The sequence below is a fragment of the Podarcis cretensis genome, assembly GCF_951804945.1.
Source record: "Podarcis cretensis genome assembly, chromosome: 5".
In the NCBI taxonomy this organism is placed as follows: Eukaryota; Metazoa; Chordata; class Lepidosauria; order Squamata; family Lacertidae; genus Podarcis; species Podarcis cretensis.
In genome coordinates, this window is record NC_137174.1 from 65,162,344 (window position 1) to 65,179,913 (window position 17,570).

At 43.3% G+C, this 17,570-nt stretch overlaps 1 protein-coding gene and 1 long non-coding RNA gene across 3 annotated transcripts in view; one reads left to right on the forward strand and one right to left on the reverse strand.

Moving 5' to 3' along the window:
* The window catches only part of EPHB1 (EPH receptor B1), a 366,263-nt gene extending 364,887 nt beyond the window's left edge, over positions 1 to 1,376 (reverse strand). Inside the window, exon 1 of one of the 2 annotated variants that reach the window (XM_079977255.1) lies at positions 1,253 to 1,376. Coding sequence is in view for 1 of the 2 variants with exons in the window: in XM_079977253.1 (XP_079833379.1) it covers positions 1,253 to 1,292 (40 nt within the window). In the remaining variant the exon portion in view is untranslated. The remainder of the gene's footprint in view (positions 1 to 1,252) is intronic. The other variant, XM_079977253.1, reaches the window with a different exon arrangement.
* Positions 1,377 to 12,716: 11,340 nt separating this feature from the next.
* Positions 12,717 to 14,138, forward strand: LOC307216189. Its single transcript, XR_013838988.1, has 2 exons — positions 12,717 to 12,889; positions 13,946 to 14,138. It is a non-coding gene; the product is annotated as an uncharacterized lncRNA (long non-coding RNA).
* Positions 14,139 to 17,570: the final 3,432 nt, after the last annotated feature.

Here is a 17,570-nt window from a genome sequence, read left to right on the forward strand (position 1 = left end):
GATGATCAGGACTGGGGGCCACTTAATGAGGTTCCCACCAAACATCTTGTCCTGTGGATTGGATGGAGAACCTTTGGCCCTACAAACGTTGCTGAACCACAGCTCCCTCCCTGCTCTAAATCCTGTATCACATGCATAAGCCCTGAGGATAGAAGAAAAAGTCCTAAACAAAAAGAGAGACTAGTCAGCTATTGTCCATGCCACAGTTGGCATAAAACCTGTCATTTCTGGTCCCAGGTGTATCTTTTTATAACAGAGAACTCTGAAGTGCAAACTTGCAATTAAGATAATTATGGCGCATTTGCCAAGGCTAGGACATTAAACAACAACGAAGAGGACAACGTGAGTATTGCAAGAGGTCAGCTGCAATCCAGCTGAGATTCATGTTTCCAAACAAAGCAAAGCTACAGGTTAGTTCTCAAGAAAGTAATATGACTCATAAAGTTGTTGTTTTTACAGTAACTTTAGAAATACAATCTGTTCGTGCAAATGGAAAACAGTGTGATCCTATCTATGAGTTACATGCCTGCTGGGCAGGTTAGAACTGCAATTAAATCCTCACATGCTGACAGAACACAATGTTATTTATACTGATAAAGTGATGCTCCTAAGCCCTGTCCTATGGGAGCCTCTGATAAGAAAGGCATTGTGTGCCAGAAGGTGCGCATCCCACATAAGTGGAGGTTCCCCATTATGAATATGAGAACCTTGATCCTGGCCTCGTAGCATATGGAGAGCCAGTGCAGGTGTCACTGGCTGCCAGTCATCTGCCCCCGTTAGTGGTGTAGCCACTGCATTCACCATCAGCTGGAGCTTCCAGACCAGGCCCAGCATATTGTTACTACAAGGCACTATAGGAAATTAAAATGGAGACTCACAGACCCAACTACCCAATGTGGGCCTTGTTACAGCACTGTGAACTTGGTAGCTGCCCTGGGGTGCCAGGTGTTGATGCTGGGCCTAAGCTGACCATAAATAGGGACATTTGAAGTATTTTATAAAGTGATGCACTAACAGTTTCTAAAAGTGGCCTCTGCATGAAAATGGTGTAAAGAAAGCAGTTTGTTTTTTATTATGTTTTGGAGTTAGTTCACCTGCCACAGGCATCCATGATCCCTAGTGATACAGAACCTTGTCTGGAAGAAGTTTCGCTAAGGCTGTTGACCAACTAGATGCTAATGAACAGGCATATCCCTGAAAAACACATAGACAATCCCATTGGCAGATGTATTACTAAAGGTTAAGCACTCACCAGGCAGCTGGTTGCTATCGTTCCACCATAGGCTTTGCATTTACAAGCTGCATGATATGCAGAAACTCAGAAGGTTTTTTCCCATCACATTGCCACTGTGCTGAATCAAGCTGCACCTGCTGCTGTTGAAGGCAGAGAATTTGGGTCAGGAAAACAGGTGACAGTCTGATTCCAAATATGTACAAAAGGGTGCATGAAAATGAAGGCCTCTGAAAGCACACTGGTTGGGAGACAACTTACTGGCATGAGGCACTTTGCTGAAGGAAACGTGTCTCTATCAGCCTCTTGCATCCTGTCATTCTGGGGGGTTCATTTGTAATCTGAGGTTCCTCCTGGACCCTTCCTTTGTGGCCCTCCAAATGTTGTTGGACTCAGACTCCCATCAGCCACAACCAACATATCAAGGGTAATGGGAGCTGTAGTTCAACAATATCTGGAGGGCCAAAGGGTCCCTACCCCCAAGGTTGCTATTTCTCAATAATAATAATAATTTTATTATTTGTACCCTGCCCATCTGACTAGGTTGCCCCAGCCACTCTGGGTGGCTTCCAGCACATATAAAAATGCAATGAAACATTAAACATTAAAAACATCCCTATACAGAGTTCCCTTCAGATGTCTTCTAAAGGTTGCATAGTTGCTTATCTCCTTGACAGCTTTGTTCTTTTTATTTTTCAAGCAAGACAAGTACATGCATGCATGCAGCAGTGGAGCATGTTTTTATGGCACTCAGGTACCTGGGGTACACACACTGGCGCATGGGGCACAGTGGGCGAATGGAGCCCGCCATGTGCCAGCCCAGCTCTTGCCGATGCAGATACTGCTGGAGCGACACCAGTCCCAGTGTGAGCAGCGCGCGCACACACACACACACACACACACACACACATGCTCCTGGAGCGATTGTCCCGGCACCCCACCCCCACCCTACACCCCTGCATGCATATACCACCAGTCAGACCAAGGTTACTGAGATTGTTCAGAACTTGAACATTACAAAAGAAGGGAAGTCTCAGTTCCACTTGCAACTGCCCCACTGCCCCTGCTCCCTCTAAACTTTCAGCTTGAGCTGAGCTTGGCTCCTACCTAATCTTCCTGACCTATGCATATAGGTTTTCCCAAAGAAGATCCTTGTGCCATGCATGACATCAACACAAGATATAAAAGCCGTGTCACAGTGGCTGAATATTCACGGTGATGTCACAAAGTCCTGCCGCTTGGCAGCAAGACTTAGAGAGGAACAGGACAGCTCGGGGAGACTAGCCATTGTCTAATCTAGCTGACCCTCAGTGCTTCCGCCCAGGGAGTATCATAGTAACTGTAGTGATTGAGTTAAAGTCCTGAAAAACGTTTGTCTGATTGCCCAGTTCAAGTCATGTCCTTTTAGACACACAGGTCTGATTGAGCCAGTTCAGTGGAACCTGGTCTCTTTGCAAAAGTAGTCCACTGTTTTATACAGTGGTACTTCTGGTTAAGAACTTAATTTGTTCCAGAGGTCCGTTCTTAACCTGAGGTACCACTTTAGCTAATGGGGCCTCCCACTGCCGCTGTGCCGCCAGCGTGCGAATTCTGTTCTCATCCTGAGGTAAAGTTCTTAACCCGAGGTACTACTTCTGGGTTAGCGGAGTCTGTAACCCAAGGTGTTTGTAACCTGAGGTACCACTGTATTCACTTGTAGCTCCTATATATTTTAAAGAGATTTAAACATGAAACAAAAGCAGAACCCTCAGCAGATTTCTTTACCTGAAGCAACTGACATACATGTTAGGTCTCCCTGGCCCCATACAGAGGGCTTCCTAGCAAGCCATTACTGTTGTCTACAACTGCCAGAACATTTGACATCAGTTTATTTTGCCCTCGTGTGCCCAGAAGGGGAAGCTAATCCAAGCAACACATTCCAGGCCAAACCATGTGGCCACAGAGCAAGGACCATCTGTTTGGCATCAAAAGATTTCATTTGTCTTGCAGAAGGGCATCAACAGTTTTGTGCCCAAACAAAGAGGCTGGCACAGGATCAAAGTGGCTGGCCAATGCGGAACCCAGAGTCCCATCTGAAGCCCACACTTCTTTCCTTTGTCATACAAATGGCTCAAAATCTGGAGCCATCTTGCCACCCATGGATCCCGTCTGAGTACCATCAGAAGGCTTGTTCTCAGAAAGCTCTGCTGAATCCATTTCTGAACATTGGCCCAGGAAGAGCTGGGGTATTTGCTTATGAATACTGACAGGCAGGAAGGACACCTGGTTATTTCATTCTTTGATTGCACTTGTGCTATGGCGGCTGGAGAAAGAGAGAAATCCTTCCTCTGTGCCATCAGGAGAAATAATAATAATTTTGAAAAATCGTTAAATTACATGTTTGAACATCTCTGTCTTTATGTGATTTTGGAAAGTGCGAGTGAGCCAGCCCTGAAGATTAGCACACAGAGAGGAGGGGTGGGGGGAAAGGATGTTAACAGGCCCACTATTTCTCTCAGACTTGCATTTGCAAAATGAGCTATTTGCTGTGAACCTACCCAGTGCAATACTGCAGCTGTCCTTGGATAAGTTTGTTGCTGCATACTGATGTTACTTAAAATCAGTAAGACCATATACTGAATATGGGTGGTCTAAGATCACATTACTGTCCCACAAGGATCTCTGCTTTAATCCTCAAAAGCAGTGTTGCCCAAACTTGGGTCTCCAGCTGTTTTTGGACTTCCCATCATCCCCAACCACTGGTCCTGCTAGTTAGGGATGATGGGAGCTGTAGTCCAAAAACAGCTGGAGACCCAAGTTTGGGAAACCCTGCTCTAAAGTGAAGTCCTTGTGGGACTTTATAGCAACCATAAGCTACACTGAGTCCACAGCCTCTGACAGTGGAGAAAGAGCATAGCTGTCATGACTAGCAGCACTTGTGGCTTTATCCTCTGTGAATTGGTCCAATTCTCTTTCAAAGTCACCAGAGTTGGTGGTCATCTCTGTTAGGTTTCCGTTTGTGCCACTGTGCAGTACTTGGAGTAAAAGACTCTGTTTACATTCCAGAGATTCCAGACTGTTGGAAGTCTCACGGGAGACGGGAGACGGATGTTGATATTACTGGTTTCCTGTTCCTTTGTTCCAGTTGTTCCAGATGTTGATATTACTGGTTTCCTGTTCCTTTGTTCCAGTTGCCTCTCTGCTTTCACAGAGAGAGGATGTATATTCTTTTCTGTCTGCGTAGTTAGAAATAAAACTCTTAGCAATGTAGCTCATATTTCTCTTCCTTCTGCTGCTGCGTATACTCTGCGTAATGAGAACATGCCTGGAGCCTCATCAAAGGCTTAGGTCATTAATCATCATCAGAGGAGATTCCGGAGGACTCAACCGGAGGAGTGGCTCAGTTGAACGGAGATTCCGACATCTTCTGGGAACAAATCCCATAGTTCAACTATATGCTGTGTGATGAAGTATTTCCCTTCATCTGTCAAATAATCTTTCCACTTTCAGTTTTATTGGAGGACTCCTGATTCAGATATTATGGAAGCAGGGAGTGCAGTCATCACTTTCTCCAGAATGTGTAATTTTATACATGTCTCTCTTGGTATGGGTCTCTTCCACTCCTGAAAATGATACTCAGGTAGTCATTTAAGATGTAACAACAGGATTTGCTGAGGATTTTAGGCAAGATTTAGGATGATCTAAAGTAGGGTTCAATATATTTAACAAAGCCAAGGCTTACATTGAAGAGAACTTAAGTTGTTGACGTTTAGAAAGAAATGAAGGAGGCAGTGAGGAGATTCAGGGATAGTCAAAGATGCATGTGTAATCACAGTCTGAGAGAGATGTCCTTAACCTACCCATGCAATTTGGACATAACATAGCAATTTCCCTGCCTGGAGACCATGTGGGTACCAAATGGCATTAGCTATTCATAGCTATTCACCACAATGGAGTTCAGATAAGGTAGCAAGAAAGAGACATCCCTCCCTATAGGAGGTTATCTGCCCGCAACCAGCAAATGAACCCTCAAGTCTTAAGGCTTGATGGACCATCATCTGGTGAAGAAGAAAGGAATTCAGCAGACATTTTATCTGTAAGAACAGAGGGCTTTGATCAGGGAAAAGACCTTCACAAACAAACGGCAGTTGTAGCTGGCACAATTTGGCCTGCCAGGAACAGGTCAGGGAGAACAAAGAGATACTTTCAAGCGATACAGAACAGAAATCATGGCTCCCCTTTGGTCAAGAGAGATTCAAGATTAAAACACAGATTATCCTATTTCTTAATATAGCATATTTCCTTGCTTAATGCCACAACTTATTTCAGTCTGACAGCTTATCTCCTGGCTGACATATGCTTCAAAGGAAAGGCTTTTAGGTACAGTCAAAGATGGCTTCACCGCAGCTAAACAGCAGCACAGGGATGAATAACTGCATAAGCATAAGATCCATTTAGTCACAGTGGGCATTTTATAATAAATCTGACATGCCTGATCCACAAGCTGTGTGTCATTTTGCAACAGACTGCAAGACACATAGATTTCCTAACGTGGACCTATATTGTGTACAATCGAAAGAGTCTCTTTAGGTACGTGCAAGTGTTTGTGCGCATGCACCATTTCTCCATTTTGTTCTGACAATTGCTCCCAGCGTTCCATTGGAGCAGTGCTATTCTTCTAGAAAAAGAGGTGCCAGAACTCACCGGAACCTCTTGTTCCCACCTAAGAGGTTCCAGAACTCAGTTCCAGTGAGTTCCAGCTGAGGGGAGAAAGCCCTGCATTGGAGGGTGTTTTTGATGCTGCCTTGAGTTTCTGGGGAAACTTGGCAAGTACCAAGAGCATGCACAGTTGGAAGAAAAAGACAAGTAAATCTCCTTTTGTCCATGAAACTCCATGTGCCACAGGGCTTAACCCGCTGGTGTCAAAGTGGAGCCATCCAGAAGCTGGAAAACAGGAATTGCACCAGGAGGTCAGAGCTGGGGCAGGAGACAAGCTAGGAAGTTGAGACCAAGAACCAGTGCTGCAGCTGAGGGACAAATTGAAACACACTGGAGCTAGGAAGGTTATTATTGTCCAAGCACAGCCCAAAGAAGAAGCCCTTTCTCACTCTCTGTGCCTCAAGGGGTCCAAAAGTCAGCCTGGGTAAACAAGGCCAATCCAAAGCCTAAGAACACAGAGAGATGCTCTAAAATGCAGTTCTGGTGGCTCATCACATGCACAGAGTGGAGTGTTTCTGGCTTGGGTTCCAGTGGCTACTAATGGTAGTCCTTTGGGGGCCACTAGGTGGCGCATCGGAAGATGGCTGACAATAACATCTCTCCGACCCACACGAGGTAATTTGGAGGCTATGATGGGGGTAATTAGCCTCCTTAACCCCCCCAGGATTATGGGGGGGACGGCCCTTGCCTGCTGTGCCCTATACCACCCCCGAATTTGTGGGGGTGGGGGCACTAGGCACAAAGCCCTCCTGTGGGATTTTCGGCACTCCTCGACGCCGTCCCCGATTCGCACCGCTGGTTGCAATGATCTTTAAAAGGAACAAATTTGGACGTGATTAATTGCACATACATCAAGGAAAAAGGGGAGTAAATACTGCTGACAGAAGAGATCTCTGATAACAAGACAACAATAAAATACGAGAAGAACGTCAAGATACGGTAATGACTGGGGGGGGGAGGAAACCTGCCTCTACCTTTTTATGTGACTTAACAAGAATCCCCCTCCCCTAATGAGTCAGAAATTAAGGACTTAAGCTGTGGATTTAAGGCTGTGTGGAGATAAACTTTCGATCCAAAGCAATGTTTCAAGATGAAGCTGGAAAGCTAAGAGTTTTGGAGTGACGCAGTCAGGAAAAAATGCCGTTCGCCATTTTGTGAGGCATTGTGGGAGCTCTTGGGTCTGGGAGGAGAAAGAGAGAAATAGAGTTGTTTACATATCGTGAATCAACTCCTCAGTGGGACTTAAGAGCGACAAATGCCAAAATTTACGATGGAAAAAGTGATGTTATCTACGAAGGAGATATATCGAAACCATCTGGACTTAGTGGAGGAACGGGAAATCCACACAGGATTATTACACTTGCTATCGGCTTAAGGAGACTAACAGAAGAGATCGTAAAGGAGAAAGAGAAATTATACGAACAAGATATGATGTGGCAACACCAAGATAAGACTGGATAGAATTATGAACTTTGTTTGGACTGATTGGGACTGATTTGGACATTAACGCAGTAATAAGAAGATGATCTGAATTCCCCTTTGGATCTTGAAGTATGGGTTCCCCCAACAAAATTTAAAAATTTGGCTTTGTAATTCGGAATTTATATGACGTGATTTAATTTGATGTGATTGGCCAGTTAATAAAAATTATTTTTTTTAAAAAAATACTAATGGTAGTCCTTTGGGCTTTGGTCTCTTTGCTGCTACAACTGATTCTGGAGTGCTGTAGCCAAGTCGTCCTGATTCAAGGCTAAATCCCCAAGATTCAGTCTTGGCAATGTTCATAAAAATGGACAAGGGGAAAAAGAATTTTGAGCTCCATTCACGTTTTCCTCATCAAGAAGATGAAGAGAGGATGGTGGAATGTCAGGTTTGTCCTGCCAGGGTATTATCATCTTGGAGGGTGCATATATGTGATGCCCCCATCCTTTTCGAAGGGCTGAGCTGCCTGCCAGAATCAAAGCCTTGTACTGATTCAAGAGTCGCTGGGTTATCACAAATTTTCACTTAAAATAAATCATTTTGAGAGAAGCCAAACTTTATAGCAAAAGTCGACAGCAATGATTTTCACAGGTTTTCCTTTCTGCAGTAGAGGAAAATGGCTCTTTTGTGATTACAGGACTGCAGGTATGGCCCATGAGTGACTCACCTATTTTGTGAGAAATATTGTTTGTTCTTACAAATCACGATAATGATAGCCCCTTCCTGGCCGCAGTAAAGCAACCGAGATAATAAAAACAATCATTTGCACTATACAGTCCTTGTCATCTAAGGGCCACCAAGTGCAACGGCAAGAAATAATAATATACTGTTCCCAGTCATAAAATTTTCATAGAAGTTTGCAGGGGAATATATACTGTATGTTCACAAATATTTAACCAGATATACTAAAGAAGCATTCTCTTGGTCGTGTTCTGTCTAAAGCCCTCCATCTATGTTTGTCCTGAGGATTTTTGGTGCTAAACATAATGATCTTTTAGAACATGAAATTTTATATTTTAAATTAATATTGATTGATTGATTGATTGATTGATTGACTGATTGAATTTACATACTTCCCTATACCCAGAGGTCTCAGGGCAGTTCACAGAAAAGATCACAATATATAAAATCAAAATAAGAGCAATAACCCAATAACACCCCCCCCCCAAAAAGAGCCATGATTTAAACGGGTATATGATGTCAAACAGATAAACCAAAGGCCTGGTTAAAAAGGAACGTTTTTGCCTGGCACCTAAATAATGAAGGCGTTTTAATACTCTTTAAAAATTCCAAAATACTGATTTTATCAGGAATCAGCATTTGCCTTATGCAGAGACAATCAAGGAGGGGGAGGGTTGCAAAGCCCTTTCCCGAATTCCTCCTTTCAACCTCTGATGTCACTGGTTGAAAGGATAAGCATGGGGAGTGGACTTTACACCTCTGACAAGTGGGGGGGCTCAATTCTCAGTTTCCCCTTTGTTTTCCTCTCACCACTGCTGCCATTGCTGCAGGAAGTGAGAGAAAGAAGCCTGTTACAATGGAGACAACTTTCTGGCCTCCCTCAGCAGCAGGCACTTGGGAACCCCTGCAATGAATTTTGATGGGAGGGATGGCCAATCATATCACTCATGCGCCATCATGATGATGCTATGTGATTGAAAGGTAGGTGGCCCCCCCACGCACTTGTCAAATTGGGTCTACAGAGCAGATCCTGGTAAGGATCTGACCCATGGAGCCAAAAAGGTTCCCCAACCCCAATGTAAGCATTTCACTCGTTAGTGTGGAGCTCTTTCCTTGCCACACAAGGCTTGCATCACTTGCTTCCATCATCTGCGGCTGTTTAGTTAGAATGCACCTTCTGCGATAGATCACGGCACACTAATCAGATTGCATGAGGTGGTCTATGCAGGGCAGTGGTGGTTGGTTCTGCCCCCTAAGTGGCCTTTGTCCAACTCGGTGGATCGCTTCTCATCTTTTTGTAATCCGTCCCTTCATAAAAGGGAGCGTGATTTTGCAACACAGAGTGGTTGTTTTCATCTAGAATGTTCAGTTCCTGGAAAAAGAGAACAAGCCCTCAGGAAAACCTTGTGTGTGATCCAGTGCAGAAGTGAGAATGCCAAACTGTGCAATCCGTTATGTGTCTACTCAGAGGTGAGCTCAACTGAGTTCAAAGGGACTTACTTCCAGGTAAGTGAGCAGAGAATGGTAGCCTTAAAGACTAGGGAAATCACCGGGAGCTGAGGATTGCATCCTGAAAACATTTTCATTTTTACTGTACATAAACCCTGACATATGCCAATGTTTACAGTTAAATAAGCAAACAAATCTGCTTTTCAAACATCTATGACATGAGTGAGATTTTTAAATCAGTCACCAGAGAAGGATTTCACACTTTCCCTAGGAAATTAAACAGCTGTTAAGGCACTATGGAAGAATTAGCAGTGTAATTTGGTAATAAAACTTAGAAGAGCTACTGAGCTACTATTTTGTGTTGCGTTCTTCATGTACAGCTCAATTCTGCGATGTGGTAAAGCCAATGTGAACTGATCGGGTTGAATCCTAATAATAATAATAGCAGCAATAATAATCCCTAATGTGTAAATAGTGGTTTTTGAATGTTCAACGTATTTCATATGCTTTATCTCAATGATCATTAGACAGGTTGGTTAGTATTATCCTCATATTGCAGTTAAGTACAACTGTATTGTATACTGAATTAAAAACCTGATCCAATCCCTGTTTACTTGAGTAAGTCCCACAGAGTTCAGTAAGGTAAGCTTTCAAAGATATATGCATACGATTAGAGTTTAGAGCATAATCTTAGGCATATCTACTCAGAAGTCAGTCCCAAGGAGCTCAAAGGTGTAAAAGATTGCAGCCTCAAACAGTGCAGTGATTTGCCATTACCATCTGGAAAAAGCAAAACTTCTCATAATCACTTTGTGTTCCTTTCTTCTTATACAGCAACACACCTATGAGAAGTATTGCTTTTCCTAAATGGCAGCAGCAAACGTGGAGCCCCTTTGCACATGCCTGACTTGTCTGCTTTGCTGTCATATGCAATTTTGTCAAGACATTTCTTCCTATGTACATACAAATGTAAGGCTGTCGTCATGCAGCCCCCATTGGCTCTGTAGTGCTGCATCAGAAGTCGGGATCTGCTTCAGATCACAACCCCCATCGGAGGATCTGTAGTGCCTCACCACAATCTTGGATTTCCATGGGGGGGGGGTGTGGAACCAAGAGGTCAAGAAAAGTGAACTTAGTAGTTGCATGGCGTGTGAAGCAGAAGCTCTAGGGGTTAATGGGGAGGGAATGACAGTTTCCAGCCAAAACCATGAGTCAATGGTGGTGGCTCTTCATAGCCATCCAGGGATTGTAAAGAGGTTTGGGCAGGGGGAAGGAAGGGAATGAGGCATAAATCTTTCTGATGCTTTCCAGTGGGGTTTGGGAAGTTGACTGCATCCCGCAGTGTCATGCAATCCCGTGTCTGCTAACTTGGAAGGCAGAACGGGAGTGATCTGGGAGTGTGCCACTGACATGGACGAGCCTCTGTTACCAGCCTGATTTGTAGCAGGTTCCTCCTCAATCTGGATAATTGGCATGAATAAAGAGGTGCTCCTGAAGCATCATTTGCAAATAGGCAAATAGACCGAGGGTGAATTGATTTTTTTTTTTTTACAACCACCTCTGGATGGGATGTGTTGTTGGAGGATTGTAGTGGGGGGAAAGAAATGACCCACAGCTGGACAGTTGTTGAAGAGAGGCTGAATCTGGGGGAGGGGGGGAATTGTTGTGTGTTGTGTGCCAAGAAAGAATTGCAAAGGGGAATTTAATGGCAGAAGTCTGGAAAGTTCACTCTGCAAGTTATTTATGGCCGAGGTTCACATATTAGTTTGATAACAGCTGGATGGAATGGAATGTGATCTTGTGCCACCCAGATAAACACTGCAAAGAACTGAACGAGAGAAATAACTGAATTATTTCAACACACCAGGTCTGGAATAAAAATGTAGATGAAATAGATTATATACATATAAGATGAAACCAAGGTAGTTGTTTGTAAGGTGAAAAGGCGGACAGCTGGAAGAATGGCTTAATGGCAAGTGAAGGAAGTCAACTGGAGACTAAATAAGAAAGGAAGCAGCTATGGGAGAATATCTTGGACATATGATAGCAATGGGAATGGGAAACCTGATTTTAAGAAATTGTATTAAATTAAAGTAATTCAGTTCAATTTGTAATAATTTGGAAAAAATAATAAAAATAATAATTTTAAAATGTGAGGGGAATGATAGGGGGGTTGTGAGCAAGGGTGCAACTCCTAGTCATAACAAGCAGGTATTTAGATTTCTCTTGAACTTGCTTTGCTATGGTGAATGTGATAGCTAAGATCAATACATTACACACTGCTTTTTATGTTGGCATCCCCTACTGTAACTAAGCCCAGGCACATGTAACTGAAATAAATGAATGTTCTTCCTCTGTCTCTTCCTGCCTCTATTTTCCTTCCTGTCCTCTGTTATCTCTCCTGTGTCAAATGTTAGAGACTGCAAGTTCCTTGGGTCAGGGCCCTGTCCTCTTGTACATTGTGAAACACCACCCACACTGATGATACTATATAAATACAAAAATAAGCCATATGGAGAGGCAGTCCCACCAAATATCTTGCGGTAGCACATCCAGAGTCAGCTATGTTACCGAGAAATCTATTTCCTGACCACACATGCCCATCAGTCTCTCAGACACAAACAGTGAACCGAGAACTGAATAAAGCTATTCATTAAAACAAAAGACCACACATACTTGGTAGCATCCCGATATGTAAGCCATACTTGGAAGATTCACCTTTCAGACTTCTTATTCGGCTGCTTTTAATTTTAAAAGTCGGCTGCTTTTAATTCATCTGCTAGAGAAACTGTTCACAGACGGTGCTAGTAGAAAAAGTGCCTGAGTATGTGAGCTTCTGAAGTCTGGGCTGTCCTTGCGTCTTCATGGCTACATATGTCTCCTCTGTTTCCTTGTAAATCAAATAAATAGCTTCTTTTAATTCAAATACAGTAGGAATTTATTTGAAGAAGCTGTAATTATTCATCCCTTTAAAAATGAGCCTTTTAGAGTATTAGCAATGGAGCTCAGTCAGTTAAGATATCTGGGTTAGGCAATGGATAGTCTTTCTGGCTATCTGGCTGTTCTGAAACTCTGGCTTTAGGTCTTGTTCCAAGTGGCAGGACTTTGTGACATCACAGTGAACATTCAGCCACTGTGACCTGGCTTTTGTATACTGTGCTTTTGCCAAGCATGGACCAAGGCAGCAGGAGACAATGGAAAGTCTTCAAAAGGTCCGAAAGAGAACTGAGTGTTGCTCCTGTGATATCCAGGGAATTGTCTGACGATGTAGTGCTATTTATGATAATAAGCAGATCTAGATTAAGATCCAGACAGGGCCAAACTAGAGAGTGGGTGATCCATGATCAGGTATCCAACTGGTTATTTTTTTAAAAAGATAAAATGCAGCTTCAGGGGGCCTGTACCATTGAAGGAAGGGGTTAACACTTTCTCTGAAGACCCTATTTCCTATCTGAATCAAATACATCCTGGAGTTTCTGTTTGCCCCCTAGGGCAAAATGGACAGAGTTTAGTGGGAACACTGTGGAAATACTTTTGTCTTCCTAGGGGAAAATGCACTTTGTAAAAAAAACACAGCCCAGGGTAAGTAGAGGCTGTACATAGGAAATTGATAGCAGGAGGATTGGGTTTAGCACTTTAAATGTTAAATCCTCTACTATTCTTAATGGGGGTGGAGAATGAAGAGGTGGAGCCAACTGACTTCCATTAACACCAGTTAGAAATCATGATGTGTTGTACATGTGTAAAAAAAGATATTCTAGAAAGCAAATTTACATACAATACAGTGGTACCTTGGGTTAATAACTTAATTTGTTCCAGAGGTCCGTTCTTAACCTGAAACTGTTCTTAACCTGAAGTATCACTTTAGCTAATGGGGCCTCCCACTACTGCCGCGCAGCCAGCGTGTGATTTCTGTTCTTATCCTGAAGCAAAGTTCTTAACCCAAGGTATTATTTCTGGGTTAGTGGAGTCTGTAACCTGAAGTGTCTGTAACCTGAGGCGTCTGTAACCCGAGGTACCAGTGTAATACAAACTAAATAAAAATAAGTTAACTAATGGTATCTGTCCAACAACCTCTGTGATGCTCCCAACACATAACTTCAAAGTGCACACACACACTTCAAAACTAACCAAAGTTGCAGAAAAGGTTTTCTTAGCCTCGGAAAATGCAATGCAATTCTGAGGCATTAATGTTTAAGTCGCACCATCTTTCATCAGCAAATCATTTGCTACTACACAAGTAAGGGTTAGACCGGTGCAGGTGAATATGCAAAGCAGATTTGCAGTAGCTTAACTAGATGGATTTACCTAGACATTAAGATGCTTTGCCTGTCAAATAAGAGCAGGCTAGATAGTAAATGATCCCACAGCAAGCACTTGTACACATCTGTCTTCTTATTGCAGAAGAGATGTGGTTTGCCCTTCCTGGAGCTCTTCCTTCAACTGCAGATTCACTGATGTCTCAAAAGCTGTTCCTCGGTAACTGGTCTAATATTAGATAGGCTTATCAGGCTGCTTGGTGCTCTAGTTTGAGAATGTTCTGAAATGTATCAAATTAGCATGTGCCATATCTAAGATTATATGAAATCAAGAATTACACCAGGGCTGGTCACATCTTGACAGATAACATATAGCAAAAATGCTATCTATTCGACTGGTTAAATGTAGCAAACCTTCAGAATGATATGATTATAGGTTCTAAAACTGAGAAAGGAAATTAAACGAATCCTCATACTTTTGTGGATCACAGTTTTAAGCTAGCTGTGATATTTAAAGTATCTGCCACCTAACTTTTAACATTTAAATTTGACTCTTGATCATGCCAACTCTTTCAAAGAATGGATGAATGAATGAATGAATGAGTGAGTGAGTGAATGTTCATAGCCCAGGCTTTTCTCCCCATTCTCTGCTGAGGGTACAGAAAAGTGGCCTTTACATTATGTTTCATAAACTGTGTGTGAAAGGGAGGCTTGTCCAGAACTATCATGGAGAGGTGCAGGCTGCCTCTAAAAGCCTTTGGTAACTGCTCCTACCAGTCATTTGCCTCTGTCAGGTTGTAAATAATTTTTATTGAATGCCATTATCACTTGGTGATAGGGGATGTTATTGTAACATCCCGGGTCTTTAAGTCCTTCAGCAATATACTGCATGTTTAAACATAAGAAATTTCTTCCATGAATGGCCCCGCAATTCCATTCATTTTTAGTATCATGGGCAAGACTGCAGACATGACTCATACATTTGCAACTCTAAACAAAGGTCAGTATATTAAGCCAGCAGTGGTTTAATGTCAAAACCAGCTCTGTCTTAATAGCTTTGCTTTTGCTCTCTGATGGTGTTTTAAGTGATGCCAAGCCATTTCCAGAGGATTAAGATATGGAGGCTTGATGAAAGGAAATGTGAAGTGTTAACATACAGTGCAGGGAGCATTTGCTCCTGAAAATCCATTTTAATTATCTGCAGGCAATAATGACACAGTTCGTGACATTAGTGTGAGTTCCTTAGCCTTTGCCTGCCCTCTGTACTGCAGCTAGCAAGATACTTTCTGCGTAAGAGACCTAACCTAGTTCTGCACCAGCTGTCCCTCAAAAAAAATTAAAAGGGGGGGGATATCAAACAAGACTTAAGGAGGGTTGAGAAATAGTCCTATGGCTACAATCACACTTCTCTACACCATTTGACCCCTTCATGGATCACTGCCTTGTTGTGGTGAAGGGGCTTGAAGAACTCCAGGAAGCTATGAGTTCTGCCATGCAGGGCCACCCAAGATGGACAGGTCATAGCCGAGAGTTTAGACTAAATGTGATCCACCTGGAGAAGGAACTGGCAAATCACTCCAGTATTTTGCCAAGCAAACTCCATGGACATAAAAAAGGAGAAGCTTTGAGAAGAAAGTGAGAGTCTCCAAGGCATGCTCTGGTTCATGGGGTCATGGAGAGTTGAACACGACTAAGACGACTAAACAACAAGAAGACCATTTGAGGGTATTCAACGTCAGGCATTCTGTTCCAAACAGCCACAAGCACCTCTTAAATAGGAGCAGAAGAACCACTGGACCTGATCCAGAATTCTTCAGGTCCAGAACTGAACAATCCCATGTTCACTCCCTTTCCAATCTGATAAACACGTATCTCAGATAAATACAGTCATTCTTTCCTTCTTCACAGCCAAATGGGAGTGGGATATGGTACCTTTCTTGGCTGGAAAATGTCACTTTGTGAAACTAGTTGAGGAAGTATCCTCAACAGCACAATGCTTACAACAGATGTAATGCTGTCAGTGTACAATGCAAAGTGCTGGTTTTGACCTATAAAGCCTTAAACAGCTCAGGACCACAATACCTCAAGGATAGCATCTTTCCATATGAACCTACCTGGACCCTGAGATCATCATCTGAGGCCCTCCTTTGTGTGCCGCCTCCTTGAGAGGTCCAGAGGGTAGCAACATGAGAACGGGCCTTCTCTGCAATGGCTCCCCATCTATGGAATGCTCTCCCCAGGGAAGTTCACCTGGCGCCTGTTGGAAATCAAGCCTATATCGGGAGTAACTGGCAACACTCCCAGGCACCCGGCTTGGTCTCCTGTTGACCTCCCTGGCTGCATTCCCCTGCAAGATCCAGGCTAGGTCTCGATAGGCGATTCTTCCCAACGTGAGAAGAACACACCCCCTCCCCTCCTGCTCTCCCGGCAGGGAAAAGGAGATAGACAGAAACGTATCTACATGCTTTTATTTCTGTCTTTGCAGCATTACAGAAAACATGACTGCTCTCTTCAAGCTCCAGCAGTCGAGAGACAAAAGCTTCCTGTACTTCCTGTACAAGAGCAAGAGGAAAAGCTCATATTACACTCTGAGCTAATTCCTCTTGCTCTTGTACAGGAAGTCGAGAGACAAAAGCTTCCTGTACTTCCTGTACAAGAGCAAGAGGAAAAGCTCATATTACACTCTGAGCTAATTCCGGTGCATCGCACTGTGAATTGACTGTCCAACTGTTTCCCACGGACAGTCCCAACATTCCCATCATATTTTGCTTTCAAGCTAGCAGTTTGCAGCTGCATTGCATCCATATCGTAACAGCGCCTTCATTATACACCTTTAGGCACCAGGCAGAAAGGTTCCATTTTAACCAGGCCTTTGGTTGACCTGATCAACATCCCATACCCTTTTAAAATGTGGCTCTTTGGGGGGGGGTATTATTGGGTTATTGTTTTTATTTTGATTTTCTATACTGTGATCTTTTTATGTGAACTGCCCTGAGACCTCCGGGTATAGGGTGGTATATAAATTCAATAAATAATAATAATACATTGAGTTTTACAAGATGACAAAGGCAAAAGAAAGTATTTGCTCCAGACTAAATTCAAACAGTGAGAAGGAGGGAAGGAATAGCAGAAGCAAGGATACAAAAGAGAGTGAGAGGGTGAGTGAGTGAGTGAGTGAGTGAGTGTGGTTACATGTGTTCAGGCGTTGATTTGGTCTGGGCTGAGAGGTTAAATCACCAAAACGATGCAAGTCTCAGTCTGACTATGAAGGCAATTGTTGGTGCTCAAGTTGGGTTCTCTAGTTTACACTTCACAGAGCTAAAATTCTGATGATTCTTTGAGGTGGGGAAATGTGCTTTAAATGTGTGGTGTTCATGCAGCCTACAAGAAAGGAGATTCCAACTAAACATTGGGGGGAACTTTCTGACGATAAGAGCTGTGTGACAGTGGAACAGACCCCCTCGGAAGGTGGTGGACTTTCCTTCATTGGAGGTTTTTAAACAGAGGTTGGATGTGTCAGGAGCTCGGCCTACACTCGAGTAGGACCCTGGCAGAGACACATGCTGGACTGGCATGTTCCCTCCCTCCTGGTCGATCGTTTGGGAGCTTCAAAAACTTTCTTCAGCCCGAACATCACAGCGACCGATGCCAACAGACATCGGCACATTTAGGGATCTGCAGAGTTTGCACAACTTGCATAACAGACTCCAGCAACTCAGCATTTTGGCTAATCTACTTTATTTACATATAAACACACACGGAGCACTGCA